This window comes from Leptonychotes weddellii, chromosome 7 (assembly GCF_054177405.1).
Source record: "Leptonychotes weddellii isolate Sample4059 chromosome 7, ASM5417740v2, whole genome shotgun sequence".
Classification (NCBI taxonomy): Eukaryota; Metazoa; Chordata; class Mammalia; order Carnivora; family Phocidae; genus Leptonychotes; species Leptonychotes weddellii.
In genome coordinates this window covers 38,609,980-38,631,816 of record NC_138375.1, presented here as the reverse complement: position 1 = coordinate 38,631,816, position 21,837 = coordinate 38,609,980, and the positions used below count along the sequence as shown (strand labels likewise).

Genomic DNA, 21,837 nt, shown 5'->3' with positions numbered 1-21,837 from the left:
GGAATAATCACCCCACTGTTCAGATGAGGAAACTGGGCGCATGGAGAAGTATCTAGGCTTGGGATCCAGTCTCCTGATACCCCGGCCCACCTGCTTTGGGCCAGACCAGGTAAGCTGTCGTTAGGCCACCCGGGCTGGCCCTGGCGGGGTCCAGGTCCCGGCCAGGCCACTCTCTAGCTGCAGGGCCTCAGCTTCCTCACCGGTGGGTTGCCATGGCAACCTCTGCTCGGGGTTGCTGATTCTGTCAAAGGCAACAACACAGCGCCTGGTGCACAGAAACATTGCGTTTCTTGTTTCTGGGTCGCTGGCAGATGCGGGGAGAAGAAACACAGGCCTTGGGGCTCCTGGAGTCCCTCCTCTTCCCGCCTGAAGGAGAAGAACAGGCCTAGGCAGATGTGTGATCTAGGGTTGGTGCCAGCCACGTAGCCTGATCAGCACAGACTCCTAGCTCCCCTCTGCCGAGCCTCAAGGCATCGAGGCCGGTAGCTCAGAACACTGCCCCCTGATTTTCAGAGCAGCGAACAGAGGCCTACAGACTCTAAGGGACTCGCCCAAGACTGTGCTGTTCAGTGGTACCCGAGCTAGGATGGAGCCCTGGCCTTCTGACCCCTGCCCCCGGGCCTGCGGTGGTCTGGGCCAAAAAGCCACTCAGTGCAGTTCCTGCTCTTGTAGGAGCCCCTTCTAGGTGCCTTTGAACCTCTGCTTTTTGGCCTTCAGTGACTCTGAACTCACTTCTCACGGGGAAGCCCCTTGAGCCACTGGGAATATCTCCTTCCATCTTTCCTGCTGTGGCCTGTGAGCCCCAGTTCTGCCCTTTGGGGCCACACAGATCAAGCCTCCAGCCCAGGCCCCAGAGGCACTTGTGGTACCTCCCCAGTCTTCTGCAGGCCGTTCTCCTCCATCCTCGCCGGACGGGCCCTCCAGGCCCTCCTCAGCCTGGACAGCCTCTCTGGGCATGCTCCCTGGGCATCGTCCAGGAGGTCCAGGTCCCTCTCTGGGATGCAGTGCTCTGCCCAGAAGCCCTGTCTACCTCCGACTCTCACGGGGGAGCTCCCTATGGCTCAGTCTAGACCCACAGGCAAGTGTGCACTCCAGGAGGGTCCTGGCCAGACGGCGGGGCAGTTCTCCCAGAGGGCCTGTTCCCATTATAGCTACAGCCCCTGCATGTGAGGAGACAGGAGGACAGGCAGCACAAATTTAGGCCACTCTGGATAGATTAATTAGCGGCATATTCATCAAATCAGGGCAGGACGGCTACCAAGACCCAGGACACGTTGGGAACGCAGTCCCCAGAGGATAAAAGAGGCCTTCAAGAGGGGCAGAAGGAGCTATATTTGTTTGGGTCCCGCCTAGCTTTGGGCAGTGAAAGGTCAGAGGTGGGACCCTCTCGGAAGTCCTGGTGGGGAAGGGGGTCAGAGGAAACCAGCCGTCTCCAGGGACATGGAGCCCGTGCCCCCACCCCACCCCAAGCAGAGAATGTGAGTGCTAATGCTCATCACGCATGTGCCGTGGGCCACTGCCAAGTGCTCTACGTGGATTATCACGACTGATCCGTACGCCACCCCATGAGGTGGGCTCTATCCATTTTTCTGAGAGGAGACTAAAGCTCGGAGAAGTGAAATGGCTTGGGGCGCCTGGGGGGCTCAGTCGTTAAGCGTCTGCCTTTGGCCTGGGTCATGATCCCAGGGTCCTGGGATCGAGCCCCGCATCGGGCTCCCTGCTCAGCGGGAAGCCTGCTTCTCCCTCTCCCACTCCCCCTGCTTGTGTTCCCTCTCACTGTCTCTCTCTGTCAAATAAATAAATAAATAAAATCTTAAAAAAAAAAAAAAAGAAGTAAAATGGCTTGCCCAAGTTCCATAGCATAGAAGTGGCGGAGCTGGGTCAGAGGCGAGGGCTATCCAACTGCAGAATTCATTTCAACCCCCCTCTGGTCTGTGTGGGGGGATTTCCTGTTCTCCACACCCAGCAGAAGACAGCAGACAGAGATTCTGGTTCTGTGTCTTATCAGCTGTGTGACCTTGGTCAAGTCACTTAACTTCTCTGAGCCTTGGTTTCCTCATCTTTATCTGTATGACAAATACTTAAGAAGTGTGCTATGTGCTGCCCCCTGCCTTAGGTGCTGGTGATATAGTGGGGGACTGACAGCTAAGGAGCTCACTGTCTATAGAGGGGACAGATAATGAACAAGCACATAGACAGATGGGGGAAAAAATGACAAATTGTGATATCTATGAAGGTAGCAACAAGTTGCTAAGACAGAGGATACCTGGGGGCTCCTCCTTTAGATAGTCATGGAGGGATTCTTTGAGGGGGTGACGCAAAGGTGAGAGCGGATGAAGAGAAGAGGCCAGCTCTGTGAAGCTTGGAGAAGGAGCAAATCAGACGAGGGGAACAGGGAATGCAAAGGCCCTGAGGTGCGAACAAGCGTGACTGTTTTAGGGCACGTAGGAAGGCCGCTGTGGATAAAGGGAATAATAATGCCTGCCCCAAAGGTTGTTGAGGTGATAAGCGAGATGATATATGCGCAACACTTAGCCCGATGGCTGGCACATAGTAGGGGCACAATGAATATCTCTCCTTTTTCCTTATGTGGTGGTGGCTGTCTCCCCAACTCCCTGCGCTTGCGTCAGCCTCAGCCCCAAACCCTGAGGAGAAGCGAAGGAGGGGACGGGTGGTGGAGAAAGGATCTTCCTGTTGCCGAAGACAGAGGTCTTGCCCTAGGGTAGTCCCCTCTCTGGGGGCTGGAGCGCAGGGTCCTGTGGCTGGGACTGGAGGTGGGGACAGGGCACTCTGGATTGCCCAGCTGCTCCTCGTGTAGGCTCAGGCTCCCCGGAGGTGAGGCTCTGAATCTGCTCACTGTCCTCTGGCTCTTTCTTCCCCCATTTCACTCTTCTCTCTGGTCCTGGGAAGCCTGAGAATCTGTTGTTGGCCTCCAAGCTCAAGGGCGCTGCGGTGAAGCTGGCGGACTTTGGTCTGGCCATAGAGGTGGAAGGGGAGCAGCAAGCATGGTTCGGTGAGTGGGGGCAGGGGGTGGCAGGGGTGTGGGGGGCCAGCCTTGTGTTGACACTGGCCTCTAGGAGCCCCCTGCCCAAGTAGGGGCAGGCGGGAGATTGCCATTGCACCAGCCAGAGCTCTGGGAGCAGAGGTCCCACCGCACAGCCTCTGGTCAGTGGGCGTTGCCCATCCTGTCCCCATAGAGGTCAGGTGCAGGGACGTGGTTATCCTTAAAACAGTACGTGGCTTCTCCACATGCACACACACTGTGACTGTTGGCTGGGGGCTTCTGTGGCTTCCAGAGCTGATTATCCCGACTTTACGAATGAGGAACAGAGACTGAGAAACTTGGAAGAGTTCATGGGGAGGTAAAAGGGGCAGAGTCTGGATTTAAGCTCAGATGATAGAGCGTGCTCAGAGGTTTTGGCATAATTGAGGGCTTTCAGCTAGCTGGGGAACCTTTTCAGTGGGCACTATTGATCAGTGATTAAGAGTCAGAGCTCTGAGTTCAAGTTCCGACTCTGCCACTTAGGAGGTGTGTGATGTTTCAGCTTGCTGAGCCTTCGTTTCCTCATCTGTAAAAAGGGGGTGATGAGAGCATGGTGCTCAGCGCTGTGTGAGGAGTCAGTGAGACCAGGCGTGGAAGTGCTCGGCCCAGGGCTGAGCACACACGCTCAATAAATAGTAACTGTTCTTATGATTCCTTGTTCAAGTACTTGGGGTGCCTGTTTATTTCAAGCGATTCTCCCCACACTGCTGGCAGGTGGTAAAGGGAGGAATCCCTAATCTCTCATTTGATGGATGAGGGAACTGAGGCCTCGAAGGAAGAGAGACCCACCAGGGGACTTAGGGCAAAACCAGAGTTGGGGACAGGCCTCCTACTAGCCCAGGACCAGCTCCCAGAAGGGTGGGGAGTGGGCAAGGGTTCAGCTCTGCCTTCAGCTGACACGGCAAGGACATTTCGTCTAGAGTGCCACCAGGAGGGCTGTTAGTGTGTGACGCTGAGGCAGGACCCCACGGGAGGGACTCTGGGATTGCCCAAAGACTTCTGCCATAGGCTCTGGAGTGGGGGTGGTGACAGGTGCCCTGTGCACTTGTCCACCCTGATCTAGAGGCTTTGCTGCCCTCGACCCACTCTTGGGGGCGGGGCATGTGTTCCCCATCTCCAGGGAAACCTCATCCCACTTCCAGCAGGACCTTGCCCTGGGTTGCTTACGTGCCAACCTCTGTGTGTGTGTCTGCCCGTCTGTGTGTCTGGGGAGCAGGGTTCGCAGGGACGCCGGGATACCTCTCCCCGGAAGTGCTGCGGAAGGACCCGTATGGGAAGCCTGTGGACCTGTGGGCCTGTGGTGAGTCCATCCCAAAGCCCTCTCATCCCCCTGGGCGCCTACCCCTCAGGTGCCCTCTCCTTTCCCATCCGTCCCCTCTTCATCGCTCCTCCTCACAGGGGGGTGAGGCTTCTCCTGGTCCTCTCCCCAGGGGTCATCCTCTACATCCTGCTGGTTGGGTATCCCCCATTCTGGGATGAGGACCAGCACCGCCTGTACCAACAGATCAAAGCCGGCGCCTATGATGTGAGTGTCCCTCCTCTCTCCAGCCTCCCTGCCATCCCCTGAGTCCCTTCCAGTGAAAGCCAGCACCCAGCGAGCTCAGAGACCTGAGGTGCCTCCCTCCCGCCCTCCCAACCCACTTAGGCCCCCTGCCACTCCTTAGTTGTGGGCGGGTGGAGCTTGAGGACTGACCATGCGCGGCCCCGGAGGTCAGGAAAGTAGGCCCCAGAAGCTAAAGACTCTCACCCTCTCTCTCTCTCTCTTGCAAATAATAATGCACACACAAATAATAATAATAGCTAACATAGCACTCTTCTAAATGCTTTATATATTATTAGAGCTCATCCTCATACCCATCTAGGACATAGGTATGATTATTATCCCCATTTTACAGATAGGGAAGCTGAGGCCCAGAGAGGTTAAATAACTGTCCTCACCGCATAGCTAAGAAATGGTAGAGCTGGGATTTGAACCCAGGCAGTTTGGCTCTTAGAGTCTGTGCTTCTAATGACCAAGCTCTTCTGCTTTTCAATAAGGCTGATTCTATCACGCCACGTGCTATGTGTTTTGTATCATATTTAATCCTCACAACATCTCTAGAGGCAGCTAGAGGGTCACATGTCTTGCCCAAAGTCACACAGCCCAGGAGGCAGAGCCAGGACTTGGACCCAGCCTTCTGATTCTGAAGTCTGGCCCTAATCACTGGCCTCCTGCTCCCCAGATAAGGCGCAGTGTCAGAAAAACAGAGGAAGGCCTCCTTTCCCTCTGGCCCCTGCTCTCACTTGTCCCGGGGACCAAGGACCCTGCCCCTCCTCTGGTTCCAGAGGGGTCCCTGCATTGAGGATCCCAGCTCCTCCTGGTTGTGGATGCCCAGTGGATGGACAGTAGGACCCCTGCCTGCTCCCCTGCCAGTCAGGGGCTGGGGGATCGCAGGGGTGGCCTGGGGTAGGCTGGGCAAACCTGGCCCCTCTGCCCCTTCCAGTTCCCGTCACCAGAATGGGACACTGTTACCCCAGAAGCCAAGGATCTGATCAATAAGATGCTGACCATCAACCCATCCAAACGCATCACGGCCGCTGAGGCCCTCAAGCACCCCTGGATTTCGGTGAGCTTTCCCCCGCAGGGCCCTTTCCAGAAGGCCCTCCCGGCTTCAGGGTCCAGACCCCCATGGAGTCCTGGCCCTGCCCCTGGCCCATCAGACCCAGCATAGGATCAAGGGGGCTTCATCCAGAGACGCTGCGCTGCCGCGGTTCTCCAGGGAAAGTGGAAATGGGAGGTGTTCTGTGTTGGCATCACGACGAGGGGTAGTACTAGCATGGGATATCTGGTGCCAGGGATGCTAAGCACCTACAGCATTTACAACGTCCCCTAGAACAAAGCTTTGTTCCCCGAAAGATGCCAACCACATCTCCACAAGATGCCCCGCTGAAGGGCTTTTGGGCGGGCCTGCCTCCCACTCACAGACCTCTCCCTACTTCCTCCAGCACCGCTCCACTGTGGCCTCCTGCATGCACAGACAGGAGACCGTGGACTGCCTGAAGAAGTTCAATGCCAGGAGAAAACTGAAGGTAACAGGTCCTCGCCCTCCGTAGCCCCCGGACATGGAGTAGCTTGGTTGGGTCTCTGCAGAGGCCAAGAGCCTCACTCACGAGTTCTCTCCTTCACTGAGTCAACAAGCATGTGCTGAGCACCTACTGTTTGGGCTGGGGAGTGAGCAGGTGGAAAGGACAGACAAGGACCTGGGACAGTAAGGGGGAGTGGTGAGTGCTGGGACGGGGCACGCCCCGAGGCCGGGGGTGACCATAGCAGGGCCTTGAACCAGGTCCGGAAGGACCAGGGAAGCACTCCAGGAAGCCTTGCTGGGCAAGCGGCATTTAGTTGGACGCTGCAAAGGGTAAGCAGGTATTAGCTGCACAGAGTGGACAGACGTTCCAGACAGAGAGAAAGCTCATGCCTAAGTCTGGAAGCATGAGCGTGACCCCGTAGGGGGACTGTAAGTGCTTCGGCGTGGCTGGCAAGAGGGTCTAGGGGCTGAGATGGAGCTGGGCAGGAGAGCAGTGTTGGTGAGAGGCCCTGCTGCTGAGCGCTGGAGAGGACAAGCCAAGAGACTGGACAGGGGCCCAGAGGAAGCCACAGTGGGACCCAGGTGGGCCAGGAGCTGCCAGCCTCGTGAGCAAGGGGTGTGTGCTCCCAGGCTGTAATAGCTGCTGACCTAGACCTTGCCAGGGACCCCATGAACAGGTAGGAAGAGTAACTGAGGAGTACCCAGCCTGCTGGAACAGAGAAGTCATCAGAACGCTGAGTGACAGATGCTGAGGCCCCAGCTCCTTCGGAAACTCCCCACCAACTGCTCCCAGGCCTGACGTGGTGGCCCAGGAAGGGGACATGGGCCAAGGGGGTGGCCAGGCCAGCATGATGCCAGGAGAACTAAGTCCCACCCCACCCCCCACCGGGAGTGGTCACAGAGGAAATCTCAGAGAGGGTCCATGTCAGAGAGCGTCAGAACCAGGAGAGCCAACCCCTAGGCCCCTTGTTGAGACAGGAGAGTTTCTCTAGGTCACCCCTCCTCGGCTGTGAGCCCGGGAGCCCCGGGAAAGATGAACTAGTGATGAAGCAAGGTACTGAGCGCCCTGGTGGAGGGTGAAGGGGGCCCAGGAGGGCAGGGTCTATTGTCCTTGGCCTTCAGGAGTCCCCACTGACAGGTGTCCCCAAGCCCTTCCACCACCTCTGGCCAGGACAGTGGAACCTATTAATATCTGCTGCTAGGATGGCCCTGTTCTAGGAGCTGTGCCAGCTAAGGCCCAGCTCACCCCGACTTCCCCAGGGAGGCAGGGATGGTCTCCTGGCTGTGGGGTGAGGGCAAATGGAGGGGCAAGGCAGAAAGCTTTGGCTTTGTGTCTGAAGACAGCACCTGCCTCCCCTCCCCCCTCCCATCCCATTTCTCTGTCTCTCCTCTCCCCCCCTCACCTCCGACCTTCTGTCTCCCACACCCCCTCCTTATCTTTGCAGGGAGCCATCCTCACCACTATGCTGGCTACCAGGAACTTCTCTGGTAGGTGGTGGGACCACAAAGTCCCAAATACACCCTGCACAGGTCTGTTGGGAGCATTGTCCTGTCGGATATCCGTGGGGCCTCAGGCCAGGGGCCTGCTGAGAGTGAGGGCTACAGAGGACCCTAAGACTGGGGGCTTAAGTCACCTGCACCCAGAAGTGGCTGGAGCCGAAAGGCCAGCAAGCGAAAGGCCTATGAGGAAGGGTTAGAGGTTGAGTCTGGCTCCCCAGCCTCACAGCAGTGCTGGGGTTCTCAGGTTGGGCCAGCCTGAGCGGGGAGGCCTCCCGAATATTGGGGTATAGGTCCAGGCAGGACTGAACCAGGCCCAGGGAATAGCAACATTCCCGTTCCCCGCCAGTACTGAGCCCCGTGCTAAGCAGTCCCCATGCTTTCGCTCAGGTGGCCTTCGTGACAAGGCAGTGGGGGCCGTGGCTAGGCAGAGAGAGGCAGAGCCTGCTTTTAGTGCAGCTTTGAGCCACCCCAGAGCAAGTGCCCTTAACCAAGATGGGTCAGCAGGGAGCCAGGGAGCCAGCCTTTGGCCTGGGCCGGAGCCGGCTGGTTAAGGCGGGGAGTACACAACGACCTGCAGCATGCAGCCCCAAAGAGAAAAGGAAAGGATAAGTGTCAGGGCTTAGCAAGAAGCTCCCCTTGGCACACTGGAGAGCACCCAGGCCAGCGCCTGCCAGGGGCTCCTCTCTGGGGAGACCGGACAGCTGACAGGGCCGCGGAGCAGATACAGCAAAGCTCACCCGAGGGACCCTCTGACTGGGGCCGGCCAGGCAGGCCTGCTGCGGACACGTGGCTGGCTCCACGGCAAGGGGTCGGCTCTGGCAAGCCATAGCTCTGACTTTGCCCAGAGGTCACTGCCCATTTAACCAGCCTGAAGAAGGAGACCCAGAGGTGGGAAAACTCGGGAACTTCTGATGTGGGCTTGCCCCAGGGCACAGAACTGCCTTCCCACTCTCTCCCCAGACAAGGATTCTGCAGTTCCTCAAACTGAAAGATGAGCCACCCGGACAGTCAGAGTCTTTTTTTAACCTCTGAAGTGCCCCTAGAAACTCTAATCCAGAGCTCACAAAATGGTGCCCGTGGGTCAGTTCCCATCTCTTGACGGGCTTATAGGACCAGTGGTGTTTTAAAACATAAAACAGTGGGGTTTTTGAAAAGAGTTTCCAGCAATTAAAAATGAGGAGATTTCACAGAACAACACAAATTTCTGTCTTTTCTTGAAAATCAGAACGTGTGACCTCATGGGACCCTCAGTCCTGTGGTCGTGGGCTGGAGCTGAGAGGGACCCCTTGAAGCTGGAGGGGCGACCATTCCCCTGTTCCACTGCACACCCCAGCCCAGCCCATGAGCTCATAGAGGATGGACAGCCACTCCTCTCAGCTTCGGGATCCAGAGGCACTCACCCCTGCATTTACTCTGCAAGAGGGAAACTTGCCTGGAAGGGGTCGCAGGTGGACTTGTAAGAGGGACTGGGAGGCTGGGCCAGCATGAGCCTATCCCTCTGAGCCTCTGGGGTGTCCATGTCCCGAGCCGCCCCCCTTCCCAGGCTCACCATCCCCAGGCACCATGAGAAGGACTTACAGTGGCTACCATTTACTGAGCATCTATTGCATACAGGTCAAGTGCTATGCTAAGCGCTTTAGCGATCTCCTGTCTCCTTTAACGTAAGGCATCTGTTTGAGGTCGGAAGCAGCCAGATACCAGGTCGGGCAGGGCTGGGCATTCATGCCAATTCCTGGCTGCGTCCTCACCAAGGGCTCTGGCCAGGAGGCAAGGAGGGAGGGAAAGAGGACTGGCAGAGGTGGGGCCTCCCTAAGAGCCGTTGCTCTGCTTTTCCCAGCCACCACGGACACCGCCAGCCCTAGCATGGGGCTCCAGAGTTGGAGGGTAGGGAGGCCTCTGTAGGGGATGGGCGCTCTGGCAGGGGTGGGCCCCCAGAGTGGGGCATCTGCTTCTTCTCACCGGCAAAACAAGGCTCGCAGCTGTCCAGAGTGAGTAGGCAGGGCTGACACATGACCTCGGCAGCAGCATGGGGCTAAAATTAGAGCGGGCCGGGTGGGGGGGGGGGGCGGGGAGGGAGCGGCCAGCCCCGGGCCAGGCAGCCAGGCCTCCAGGTTGGCCACCACCAGCACGGTGGTGACCGGGATCCAGAGGGAATCCCCAGGCTGAAACAGCAACCCCACGGGCCTGGGACGCGTGGGTCACCTCCTGCAACCCATGGGGCCAGAGGGGCACACTCGAGATTGCTGAGGACGGGGGAGCCCAGGCCCCCCTCGCGGGCCACCGGCGGTCCAGGCCCCAAGGAGGAAGGAGGAGCAGAAGGAGGAGGTGTCCCCCAGATCACTGAGCCGGCTCTGTGCCCTCCGCCTGCCCACGGATGTTGCTGTTCCTCACCCTGTGGGCCTTGGTGCCCTGCCTGGTGTTGGTAACCCTCTACTTTTTCTCCTCCGCAGGAGGGAAGAGTGGAGGAAACAAGAAGAATGATGGTGTGAAGGTAAGCCCCCGGGAGCCTGGCAGGGCCTGCATCTGGCAGCCTTTCCTCCGACAGGGCCTGGCTTTCAGGGCTGGGGCGAGACTCAGGCCTTGCTGACGGTGTTCTGGGCAGATGTGGTCACTCGTGCAGTTGGGCTGTCCCCAGGATTGGTGGGGCCGGGGGGGGGAGGGGGAGAGGCAGGTGGCCTGGAGTTGGGGGGGGGCGCCACAAGGAAAGGAGCAGGTCTGAAGGAGATTTCTGTGGTTCTCTGGGATGGGAGGACTGGAAAGTGAGAAGGTACAAAGAAGAGACAGAGCTGATCATGAGGGGTGACCTCCTCCTTCCCGAGTGTGGGCTGGCTGGAATGGGCCCCTGACCCAGTGTGCACCCCAGTCCAACCCACAAAGCCCATGAAGGATGGATAGCCACCCCTCTTGGCTTTGGGATCCAGAGGCACCTACCCCTGTCAAGGCTGGCCAGTTCGGTGCCAAGAATCCCCTCCTCCCCTGACCCAGGCCTATCTCCCATCCCCACCCCTGATGCCCGAGCTACTTCTTTCCACATCCCACTGACCCCTCCTTCCCTCCTCTCTCTTCTCCCTCTGCTCTCTGGGGCCTGGCCCCCCTCTCTGCGGCTCCCTTCTCCCCTGCCACTGGCTTGCCTTGTGGGTTCTCCTCTCTTGAGACCCTGCCTTTTTCTGGGCTCAGAGCCCTGCCTGGCCAGGACCCCAGGGCTGGGCTGTGCCCAGGACCCTGGATGGTGTGGAATACAGTCCAAACACAGCCACCCAGGTGGGCTGGTAGCTTCATGGCTTCATGTAGCAGTATTTATGGTCTCAGGCCACTGGCTTTGGTTTGAGGGTTGCATGGGAGGAGATCTGGGCTGGCTGGCTGAGGCCAGGATTTGGGCCTCTCTGCTGCATTGAGCCCTCTGGGGGCTTGAATTTCCTCATAGGTACAATGGGTGGGGTGGGAGGGGTGTGGATTCCATGATTTCCAAGATTTTAGCTTTAAAAACAGAAAACAAAAGAAAAGAAAAAGGCAACAAAACCCTATCTAATCACTTTTCCTTCTCATCTTGAGTACTTGAGGAATACATAATTATTTGGTTATCAGCCAAAGTCAGTGGTTTTCAAACTGAACTTCTTGGAGCCTGAAGGTTTTGGGGAGGCACCCTTAGCAGCAGATGGGGTAGAGTGGGATAGTAAGGGGGAGGCTGAGCAGAGAAGGTTCTGGGCTTCTCATGCCCACTATAGCCAGAACAGCTCCGTGTAACAGACATCGCAGTGGTTAAGGGAGCCAGGCTGGACTTAGCAGCTGGAAACCTCGTCTGAGTATCTGAATCCCTTGAGCCTGTGTTTCCTCATCCGGGCAATGAGGGTAAAAGGGATTCCCACCTCCCAGGGCTGCTTGTGAGGATGAAGGAAGATAATGGGTGTTGAGGATTTAGCTGGCACGGGATACATTCTCATGAGATGCTAGCCAGTATTATGTTTTCTAGATTAGACTTGCAAGTAAGATTTCTCTTGAAAACAAAGTTTGATCAAGGAAGTATTTGGAAACACAGATCTAAAGCCAACCCAATTTATAAAGTTAACACCCGCTTATCCCAAATGCTATGACGGCATCCAGAATTGGGTTCCGGCTTACTTGCTGTTTTGGGTTACCCATGAATCAAACTCTCTCCCCTCTCTAACTGGAAAGGGTAATGGGGGGATGTGCGATTTGGGGGTGGCCCAGTTTGGAGCAGCTGGGGCCCTCTCGGCCATAGCGTGTAGACACTGGGGATGCTGGGTTCCCTGGAAAAAATCATAATTGGGAGATATAGGGCAGAGGCCACCGGGGCCAGTGGGCCGTGGCCCAGGTCAGTGGAGGAGGAGGGGGCAGACAGAGGGCTACCCCGTCTGCTTGGCTCTTAGCTTGGCCCTGGCAAAGGGCTGACACAGAGCCACGGGTGTGAGGTCAGGGCCTCCCTCAGGCTGGGTCTTGGGACGAAGCTTTCTTCTGGCTCCTCTCCAGGCGAGGCCAGGAGGCAGAGGCTGTCTGAGGTCAAGGACATCGCGGAGCATGGTGGCCAGTCACTGCAGGGCTTACCAGTGGGCACGGCTGAAGAAAAAGCCACTCCTTCCTGTAGCGGCAGGATGGACCCTGAGTGACTTCTCAGGGTGGCTCGGGTGTGGATGAAGAGAGACCCAAAGGCTATTCCTGGCCAGACTGTCTCTTTGTAGCTCAGCTTCCTGCCCCTGTTGGGGGTGGAGAAGGAGAAAAGTCCAGCTGGAAGATGAGAGTAACCAGGGGACCTGCCCGGGATTTGGGGAGCCGGCCTGGGGTCCAGTCGTGTGTTTCACTACGAGTGATGCTGGACCTCAAGTCAAGAAGCTGTGGTTTTGCCGGGCCCCATCAGCCCCCCCTTTGGAGACTTGTGTCATCAGTTCTGCCGTCCGTGCAAGGGGGGGGAGGGCAGGTGGGGCCAACGAGAGGCTTGCACCAGACTGGGCCTTGGGGAATCACACCATGAGCTCCTTTAAGCAACACATGTTCAGCCCCAGTGAGGAAGTACGTATTCTTCTTACAACGTGGTCCCTGGAGAAACCACCACGTTCATCGGAGGCTTAGCTGGAGGGAAGATGGGCTGGCTGGAGAACAGAGATACTGTACTTTATGGGCTTGTAGGGGCTTCTCGAGGCTAATGTTGACCCTACCTTATTTCTACCATCTTTGCTAGCCTTAGAACCATGCTTCTACACGTGGTTCTGACAGATGTGACTCTACTCGTGGTGAGAGACCCTGGTCAGTACGGGGTTATTATTAGTACCGTCATCATTTGTGATCCAGGAAAATCGAGTCTTTCTGTTCCCGAGGAGTGCTGATTCCCCACGCCCCGCCACCGCTAAGCCTCCTCTTCTATGAGGAGCGGCCGACTGCTCCCACCCCTCAGCCCCACTCACTGCCCCCTGTTCGTGTCCCATCCGTGCCATCGTGACTGCTCTCCCCCATGTCCCATCCTGTCACTGTATGTCCGACTCTGATGCAGTCTCTGCTCTGTGTTCCCTCCTCGTGTCCCGCCTGGAACCCTGGCCCCCGTGTTCCTCAGGTTTCTGCTGACGGCAAGCTGAGAGGGCCTGTCCCCTCCCATGTACACCGTGCCTGGCCGGGCTCCGGCCAGAAGTGAGGCCGACTCTAGGACCTGGCTGCAGGCTGCTGGCTGTGGGAATCCCACTATCTACCCAGCTGGGGCGGAGGCAGGGACCATGAGCCTTTACTCCGGGTGATGCCCAGTGATCCACTTCTGCCACGTCTGTGGGGACCCTGGAAGGACAGCACAGGATCCTGGGCTCCGGGCCCTCAGAGGCTCCTGGATCTTGGAGTCAGAAAGCCCAGAATTAGACCTAAGGATCCTCAGAGAATAGCCAGTGCCTCCCTCAGGGCAAAGGCCCACCCTGAGGGCATCTCAAGTCCTTCCCTGCACACACCGCCACCCACCGCCCCATAGCACAGCAAGGAGAACAGCCTCCAGGCCTCTCAGATGCAAGTGCGTCCGGGAAGGACGAGCCGAGGCAGAGCAGTCAGGCTGCGGGGTCTGGAGACCTGGACAGAGGAGAAAGTCTACATTCAGGGGTTCTAGCGTCCACTCTGCTACCAGCCAGATGAGAGACCTCGGGTGGGTCACTGTCCGTCTCTGGGCCCCGGCTTCCCATCCGTGCAATGCAAGTGTTAGACCTGCAGCCTTCCCTGAATGCGAGTCTTTACGACTCCTGGCTTAGAGTGAGAGAACGAGAGGACAATGTGTCCTCCTCTCTCTTTCTCCCCTTTCCTTGCTTCCACGGCCAATAATACGAGTGAAGCTGCAAATTCTCCAAAAGCTGGACTAGGAGGGATGGCAGGGCTCAGCTGTGCGTCTGGCCGTGCCTCAGTTTCTCTGTCAACATAAGGGAGCTGAACAGGCCTGTCGCTGGGAAGCTGGGACCACAAGCAGGATTTCAAAGGCCACTTAGAGGACTGGTTTCCATAGCCGGGCCTGCTTTGAAGTTACCTGGGGATACTGTTTAAAATGCAGATACCCAGGCCCCTCCCCAGACCTAGTTATTGAACTCCTTGAGGGGGCCTTGTTATGTTTCTTTTGGACAGGTTTCCCAAGTGACTCTGACACTCAACCAAACCAGGGGTGGGGTTCTTTTAGTAGAGACACACGGGGAGGCTAGGAGGAGGCACTGGGCCTCATCTCCAGACCTGAGCACCCTTTTGTCCTGCAAGAGCTTTGGCTTCCAGAGGCCTCAGGCAATTGGCATCCAAGGCCCAGGGTTTGTTGCCGCCATCAGAGCTTGGTGTAGAGGGAGGCCTGGTCCAAGGGAGGCTTGGGCCGGAGCTTGCTGGTTGGATGGTGAGCCCCAGGTGGCTGTGCATGAGGCCCCCAGGAGCTTCAGGCTGACAGAGGACTGGCCCTGCTGGGCAGTTCTTGCTCGTGGCCCTGACTTCTTGCCCCAATGTCATGCTGGCAAGGGACCGTAGAGGATGACCCTGAGGCCCATCATCCTTCCAAACCTCCCCTGTCGTTCGTTTCTTTGCTCCCTGCTGTTTCTCTGCTCCCTGCCGTTTTCACGCTGTGTCTTTTCCTGTCCCATCTCTTCTCCTTGTTTTTCCAGAAAAGAAAGTCCAGTTCCAGCGTTCAGTTAATGGTGAGTGTCTGCCGTCTCCCAAACGCCGGTAAATGCTGGGCCTCGAACCCTCGCTCCTGCCTCCCTCCTGCAGGCTGCACTGGGAACCCGGGGCGGGGAGAGGGTGCTCAGGGCGTGCTTGGTACGTGTGCCTTGTGTGACAATCTGTGTGTTGCGTGTGTGTGTTGTTTGCGTGTTTCTGTTGACACCTCCAACTCCATGGCCCAGACCAGCCGCCTGGCCGTAGACCTGAGAACCCCCTCAGGTATGAAGGGTGATTTGAACCCCATCCCACGTCCAGCCCTTGGCTTCTTGCTTCTCCCCGCCCTCTGCTCTAGATCTCATCTCAGGGCTTGGTTTGTGCCGGTTGCGGCGCGGGGGGGCTTGGTTTGGCCAAAGGAGTGGGCGCCAGAGAGGCCCTTCTTGAGCCTCTCGATGCTCCCCAGGGCCTGCCGGTGGCAGAGGGGCCACCAGCCCCTGTCTCTGTCTAGGGGTTCCAGTGGTGGCATGGTGGCCCACATCCCTCTTCTTCTGATTCCATGGCTGTCTCCCGCAGTTGTGTGGTTTTTCTCCCCCTGAAAAGCCCAGCCTCTCTCACACTGGGCCTCCCCACCTCTCTCTCTTCCTCTCCTGCCAGTGTGTGTATTCCTTCCCCATTCTGTGGCCACCATGAGCCTCTCTGCTCTTCCACACCCCCTCTTTGCTCCCTCAAGCAGACAGGGCCGGGGAGCCCCCCCAGCCCTCCCAGAAAGGCCAGGGTTCTCCTCGCATCCACCCCTTCATCCACGCCCCCTGCCACCAGCCACCTGCTTAGCTGGGCCCTTCCCCTCCTTAGGCTCGGAAATCTGGCAGGGTTTTCAGGGCAGCATCTGGATGGCAGAGCCGGGGGTGCTTACAGAAACCGGGCCGCAGCATCAGGCAGCCGGGGGGCAGCCCCCCACGGGCCGAGCCTCTTCCTGCTCGCCAGCTGGGCCTCACCGCCTCCCGTGTTCTCTTTGGCAGGAATCTTCAGAGAGTACCAACACCACCATTGAGGATGAAGACACCAAAGGTAGGGGGGGCCTTGCCTTCAGCGTCTGGGCCCCCCGGGCCTCCCGGCAGGCCCCCTTCACTGACAGCCCCGGCCTGAAAGGGCCCCAGGGCCGACCTTGTGTTCTGCTCCTCCACAGACAACCTGACCGTAGCCCCTTGCAGACTGGGCAGTGCCACCGCAAGGCACTGTGTCCCGCGCAAGGTACTCGGTCCCCCGGCGGTACGCAGACGGACTGTGCTTCCTGTAGGGGTTGTGTGCGTAGTTTAGTACGTTTTAGGGGGGAAAAATTAACCTATTCAGGTCACAATGTATCATGGTGGCATACATTTTCTTTTTGAATTTTTTTTTAAAAAATGAGTTGATTTTAGGGGCGCCTGGCCGGCTCCGTCGGTGGAGCGTGCGACTCTTGATCTTGGGGTCGTGAGTTCAAGCCCCACGTTGGGCGTAGAGCTTACTTTAAAAATGAAGAAATAAATAAATAATAAACATGAATTGATTCTAAAAACATGAAGTGAGAAGAGGAAGGGAAGGGAAAGCAAAAATTCAGAAAATTCAGGTGACAAGAAACATTGCCTAAGACCAACCCCCAAAAGGCAGGGGCTGCTGTAGCCAGTGGCTGACAGTCTCCACAAGCCTTCAGATGGAGGAAGGAGCAAAACCCCAGAGAACTGTGACCGGCTTAGTAAGAGGGGAGCTAATAAGGACGATAATCGTGGCCGCCCTGCACGGGGCACTTGCTGCGTGCTAGACCCGGTCCAAGTGCCTTACATTTACCTGAGCTGTGAGCTGGGCACTGTGGTCCAGCCCATTCTACAGCCTGGGAAACAGAGGTTGGGTAAATTGGCCCAAGGTCCCCTAGCTCCTAAGGGTGGAATTAGGATTTGAACCCCGGGCAATGTGGCTCCAGGGCCCCGCCTCGTAACCGCGGCTCGAAGGCTCGGTGCGTGGCAAGCGTGCTTGGAGTTGGAGGAGGAAGGATGAGTGTCACCTTCTGCTCAGGGGACCCACATCCTTGGACGAGTTAGCGAAGTCCTGCTGTCCTGCCCGCCCCCGCCGTCCTCGGGGCCCGGGTTCTCGCACTCCGTGCATGTCAGAGACCCCCGGGAGTCTCTGCACCGTAGAAGCACACCACTGACCTGGAGAGATTGCAGCTGTACCAGGGTGTACATTTTTCCGTTTAGATACTGGCCCCTAAAAGAGTACCGTGAAGGGGCAAAGGGCATTTTATGACGTGACAAACATTTTTGCACAGTTGCGTTTCCACATGTAAAGGCAGTTTGGCACACTGAGCACCATGACTACCTCCCGCCTCCCCCCGGGTGCCTTGGAAGATCAGCCCCACCCTGTGGGTCCCTGTGTGGTCATTCCCAGTCGGGCCGTGGGGGCGGTCACTTCATCACCACAGCCTGGCGCTGGAGCAGATCAGTCTTCCACCATGGCGCTAGGGACGACCTTTAAAAACCAATGATCTTGTAGAAAAACTCCCCACTGGGGGCAAGTGTACATTCTAAGTCCCTCAGGTGTGTTTTCCAACCGCATTCCCAGCCCTGTCGCTGCGGACTCTGATTCCATAGGTTTGTGGTGGGCCAAGACATGGCATTTCCAAGACTGTCCCCACATTTGAGGCTCGCTGTCCTAATGATAAGAGGCACCGGGATTTTGAAAAACCCTTTCGGCCTCATAGTGCTGGTCTTGGAGCAGACAGGGATCATAGAGGTGAACTGGCTCTGTGCTTCTTCACGGCAGTCCATTTGCTAGGTGACTTTGGACAACTTACTCAACCTCTCTGAGTCTCAGTTTTCCTTCGGTAAAGGGTTGATGATAATACCATCAATCTCAGAGGATTGCTGTGCGGATGAAATGGGAGGCTGTGTATAAAGTGATTTGACAGTGTTTGGCACTGGTAATGGTTTGATAAATTTTAATTTCTTTTTTTTCAAACTGGAGCTTATGGCTGAATGACAGGAAGCCACATGAAATTTTCTTGGAGCATCAGTTTTACTCAAAGATTGTTTTAAGACAGATATTTATATGTTAGGAATATTTGGAAAGGAATGCAAAATTTGTATGTGTTATAAATGTAAATGTGACCCATCGAAGACATTTTCCACCTGGGCTAATGGCTCTGGGTGGTATCCCTGAGGCCCCACATTTGCTGTCATTAGACTCTGCTCTAGAGAGATCAGGATGGGAAAATTTGTGGAGTCTTAAATTTTAGTTCCCCCTTTTACAGAGGGGCATCTGAGGCCCAGAGAGAAAGGGCACGTCCAGGTTATTAATGGCAGAATTGGAGCCCCGTTCTCTGCCTCAGTTTCCCACATGTAAAAGGCCATGTCTGATAGAAGAGACGCTGGCTCAGCCAGGAGCTTCTCCCTGTGTTTGGCAGGAGAGAGGAGCCCTGTGCCTCCCCCAGCTTCTTCAGGCCTCAGAGAAAGTTTAAAAAAAAAAAACCATTTTCTGGTGTTAATTTGTTAAATCTTCTCACTAAGTGAGAATAGCAGCTGGTGGGGTAGATTCTGACCTAACATTAAAGTTAATTAGAAATGTCATCCTCCAGGGAACATTTTCCCCTGAGCAAAGAAAGAGACATTAATATTTCAGAGCACCTCAGGCTTAATGCACAGGCCTCTGGCCCTCTGAGCTGCGCGGACGGGACTCTGCCAGGCTTCCTTCCTACTTCCCTACCTCCTACTGGTCAGTTCCGTGAAAAATTCATTTCCTCCCCAACCCAAAGAGCTTCCTCAGAATCTAGACAGAGACCTTCTGGGAAATACCAGCCAGGAATGCTGATCCCATCTGAGCCTCAGCATGCTGTGTGACCTTCGGAGAGTGCCTTAACCTCTCTGGGGCCTCAGCTTTCCCATCTGAATGAGAGCACTCCTGGATGGCAGATGAGAAATGCCAGAGGTTGCTGCTGAGAAGCTGCTGAATGAATCTCTCACAGCAACAGGACTGCTGAGGACATGGAAGGGACCCAAAACCAGAGTGAGTTTCTCTAGATCTAAGAAGCACCAGATTCCCAGATCTTCTGTCCTAGAGATGAAGCTACTAGGGAGATTTCTGCCCACTAGCTTTCCACTGTTGGCAAACTTGATGTCCTGAGTGTCTAGAGGCACAGCCAAGTCAGGCATTGTCCCTGGATGCATTAATAGAGGTATAGTGTCCAGAATTAGGGAGGGGATAGAGTTCTGCCCCAGACCTGATATTTTGCAATATTCAAGCCACATTGAGGATTGTGTGCTAACACTCAGGAAGGCCTTTAAACAGCTCAAGGACCCTCAAAGAGTGGATGGCCAGCTTAACTCAGATCCTGCAAACCCTATCCTCGAGGCTTTCAGCCCTGGAAAGAGAAGACTAGTAGAGGGGGAGGGCACTGGGTCTGGGCAAGCAGGTGCACACTTTGGGGCCCCAGAAAGCAAGGGGCTTTCAGGGGGGGGAGTCTGACTTTAAAGAAGAAGGAGGTGGGTGCAAAGGGAGAGATGCCTGACAGTGTGTCAGGCTTCCTGGCAGGCTGCAAGCCCCAAAGTTCCAACCAAGATGGAAGCATCCATCACATCTCAGGCTGCTGGGAAGCATCCATGCCCTGGCTAAAGACCAGAGGCTGTCCTCAGGGAGAACTTCCAATTCAGAGATTTCCAGATGACAATAATCATAGCTCTTATTCACGGACTGCCAGGCACTCCTCTAAATGCTTTATATTATGCATCATTATTGACATAAATGAGTTGATAGAAAGGGCTTGAACAGTAGCCGGTTCTTAGTGAGAACCATATATGTGTTAGTTATTTCTAGTGATGCATCCTTAACTCGGTCCTTTGAACCACCCTGTGAAGTAAGTACCATTAGAAGCTCCGTTATACATACGGGAAAACTGAGGCATGGAGAAGTACCTTGCCCAAGGTCACAGTTACTAAGTAGCAGAGTCAGGATCCAAACCCAGGGAGTCTGGCTCCAGAATCCAGGCCCCTGACCACTTTCCTAGTGTCTCTGGGATGGCAGTGAGAAGGAGCCCATGGGAGGTAGGGCATTAATTAAGCACAGGCTTATGGAATGTCAGGCTGGAAGGAATCTTAACGTCTGTGCAGAGAAAGCTAGGAGGCGGCACAGGTCCCATGGCCTGCCGGGAGCACGTGGATCCGCTCTGGATCATCACCCTGCTCATGCGGTGGGAGTGGAATGAGGAGTCTCCTGGCAGGGATGGGTGTCTTCTTGCCCTTGGTCTCCATGAAGGAAGGCAGAGTTGGGCAGCAGGCCAGGCTTTTGGGCTCCAAGGGACAGAGACCCCCTGGCAACTTGGTAGATTCCAGCACACAGGGCGAAGACAACAGCCCCAGGCCCTGGTTCGGTCCACCCACCAATTCATTCATTCCTGCCTCCTCTGCCCCCGCCCCAGGCAAGGCCTCAGTCTCATGGCCCAAGACAGGCTCACCCCCAGCCCTGGTAAATCTTAGCAGAGCCAGGAGATAAAGAATTAGCCCCTCGCTGTGCTACTGACATTGAAGACAGTGACAATCACGTCTACGGAGCCCCCACCCGTGCCAAGAGCCATGCTGCGCACAGGGCCCCTGCCCTGAGGACAGTGTGACGGGTTTGGGGGCCGCAAACTCTGGTGGGGGCGGTCGGCCCCCCACAGCAGACCAGTCAACCTCTCTCACCTCCGGCTTGCCCATCTCTGACGTGGAAGTGATAGCCACATGAAGCCGTGCGTGAGGCTTCCAGATGCTGCGGGCTGAGCACGCGGTGTAACGCCTAGTGTGCTTGTTCATGCAGTGGGGAATGCCTGTGGGGCCGGGTCTGTTCCAGGTCCAGGCGTCCAGTGTGACAAGGGCAGCCATAGCCCAGCTTCCACGGAGCACGTCTCTGAGTTGGGAAATAGACAAGTGTGCGGGCCTAACCCGTCAGGGAGCACGGGGTGGAGGGGGGTAGGGGGTGCTGTGGAAAACGCCCTGGGCTGGGAGCCAGACTCTGCACCAAGATGTTCTATGTCCTTGGGCAAGTCAACCCCTTCCTGGGCCTCCATTTCCCCCACAGTTTGACAAGGAGGCTGAGTCCCTGGTCCCCACAGGTTCTTTCAGCCTGGATGTTGTAGGATTCTGTGTCCTCTGGGCCTGAGGTGAGCTCCCCGGCAGCAGATGGGGTAGAGTGGCACGGCAGTGGTGAGGAAGGGGGCAGGGACGGGGCCTCAGCCAGGCGTGCTCCCCTCCCTCCGTCCCAGACTGAGACATGGCAGCGTGCCCACGTACCTCACCGGAGGCTGCTCCGTAGGCCAGCCAGCTGACGGGGTTGCAGGTGAAGTCTGGACCTGTGGCGGGGAGAGCCTGCCCCAGGGAACCGCGCCAGGCTTCTGGTGGGACAGTCCTGCCGGGAGCCAGGACACCCGGCTCCAAGTCCCTGCGTCCCCGAGGCTCAGGCTCCGCGTGCGGCAGATCAGGGGGTGCTGGCCTTGCTGACCTCCCGGGGTGTGGCCACCTGGCTAGGGGGAGGCAGGGAGTGGCAGCGCTTAGAAGTGTGTACCTACTGTGTGCCAGGCGCTTGGTGCGCAGCGCCTCATCCCACCTCGTTAGCTCGTCACCGGGAGGGGGGCGCTGTTGTCTTGGTCGGACAGCCCAGGAGCCCTGTGGCCGCGTCACACAGCTTGTGAGGACCTGCGCCGGGACTGACGTGAAGTCTGTCTGGTACTCAAGTCTGGGTTTGGCACTGGAGGGACGAGAGGTGGTGCTGCTTCCATTTCACAGCTGGGAAAACTGGGGCTCAGAACAGCGCCCATCTAATGTGAAAGCGGATGCCTAAGCCTCTACCAGAAAGACCAGCGATTCGTCGTGTTTCGGGGTGGACAGCGGAGGCCAGGTCTCAGCAACCGGGATTCATTATGGCTAGAAAGTGCTGAACCCCTCAGTGCCTGATTCCTATCGGCCCCCAAATGGAGCAAAAAGCTCACCCAGACCTAAGGGATGAGTAAGCCCTAAGACCTTCCTTAAGGGCCCCAGTTTGGGCCCAGGGAGAGCCCCTGGTTCGTGGCTGCTAGTGACAACCACCGCTGTTGACCCAGTTTTGATTCAGGTGGCAAAGCAA

General features: G+C 56.7%; 1 protein-coding gene across 1 annotated transcript in view; it reads left to right on the top strand.

The window, feature by feature from the left end:
- Positions 1–21,837, top strand: part of CAMK2A (calcium/calmodulin dependent protein kinase II alpha) — a 60,935-nt gene that overhangs the window by 29,695 nt on the left and 9,403 nt on the right. The window contains exons 6-14 of the mRNA XM_081825797.1: positions 2,895–3,013; positions 4,260–4,343; positions 4,474–4,568; positions 5,527–5,649; positions 6,029–6,112; positions 7,554–7,596; positions 10,059–10,099; positions 14,721–14,753; positions 15,735–15,783. Of these exons, the coding sequence (XP_081681923.1) occupies positions 2,895–3,013; positions 4,260–4,343; positions 4,474–4,568; positions 5,527–5,649; positions 6,029–6,112; positions 7,554–7,596; positions 10,059–10,099; positions 14,721–14,753; positions 15,735–15,783 (671 nt within the window). The remainder of the gene's footprint in view (positions 1–2,894; positions 3,014–4,259; positions 4,344–4,473; positions 4,569–5,526; positions 5,650–6,028; positions 6,113–7,553; positions 7,597–10,058; positions 10,100–14,720; positions 14,754–15,734; positions 15,784–21,837) is intronic.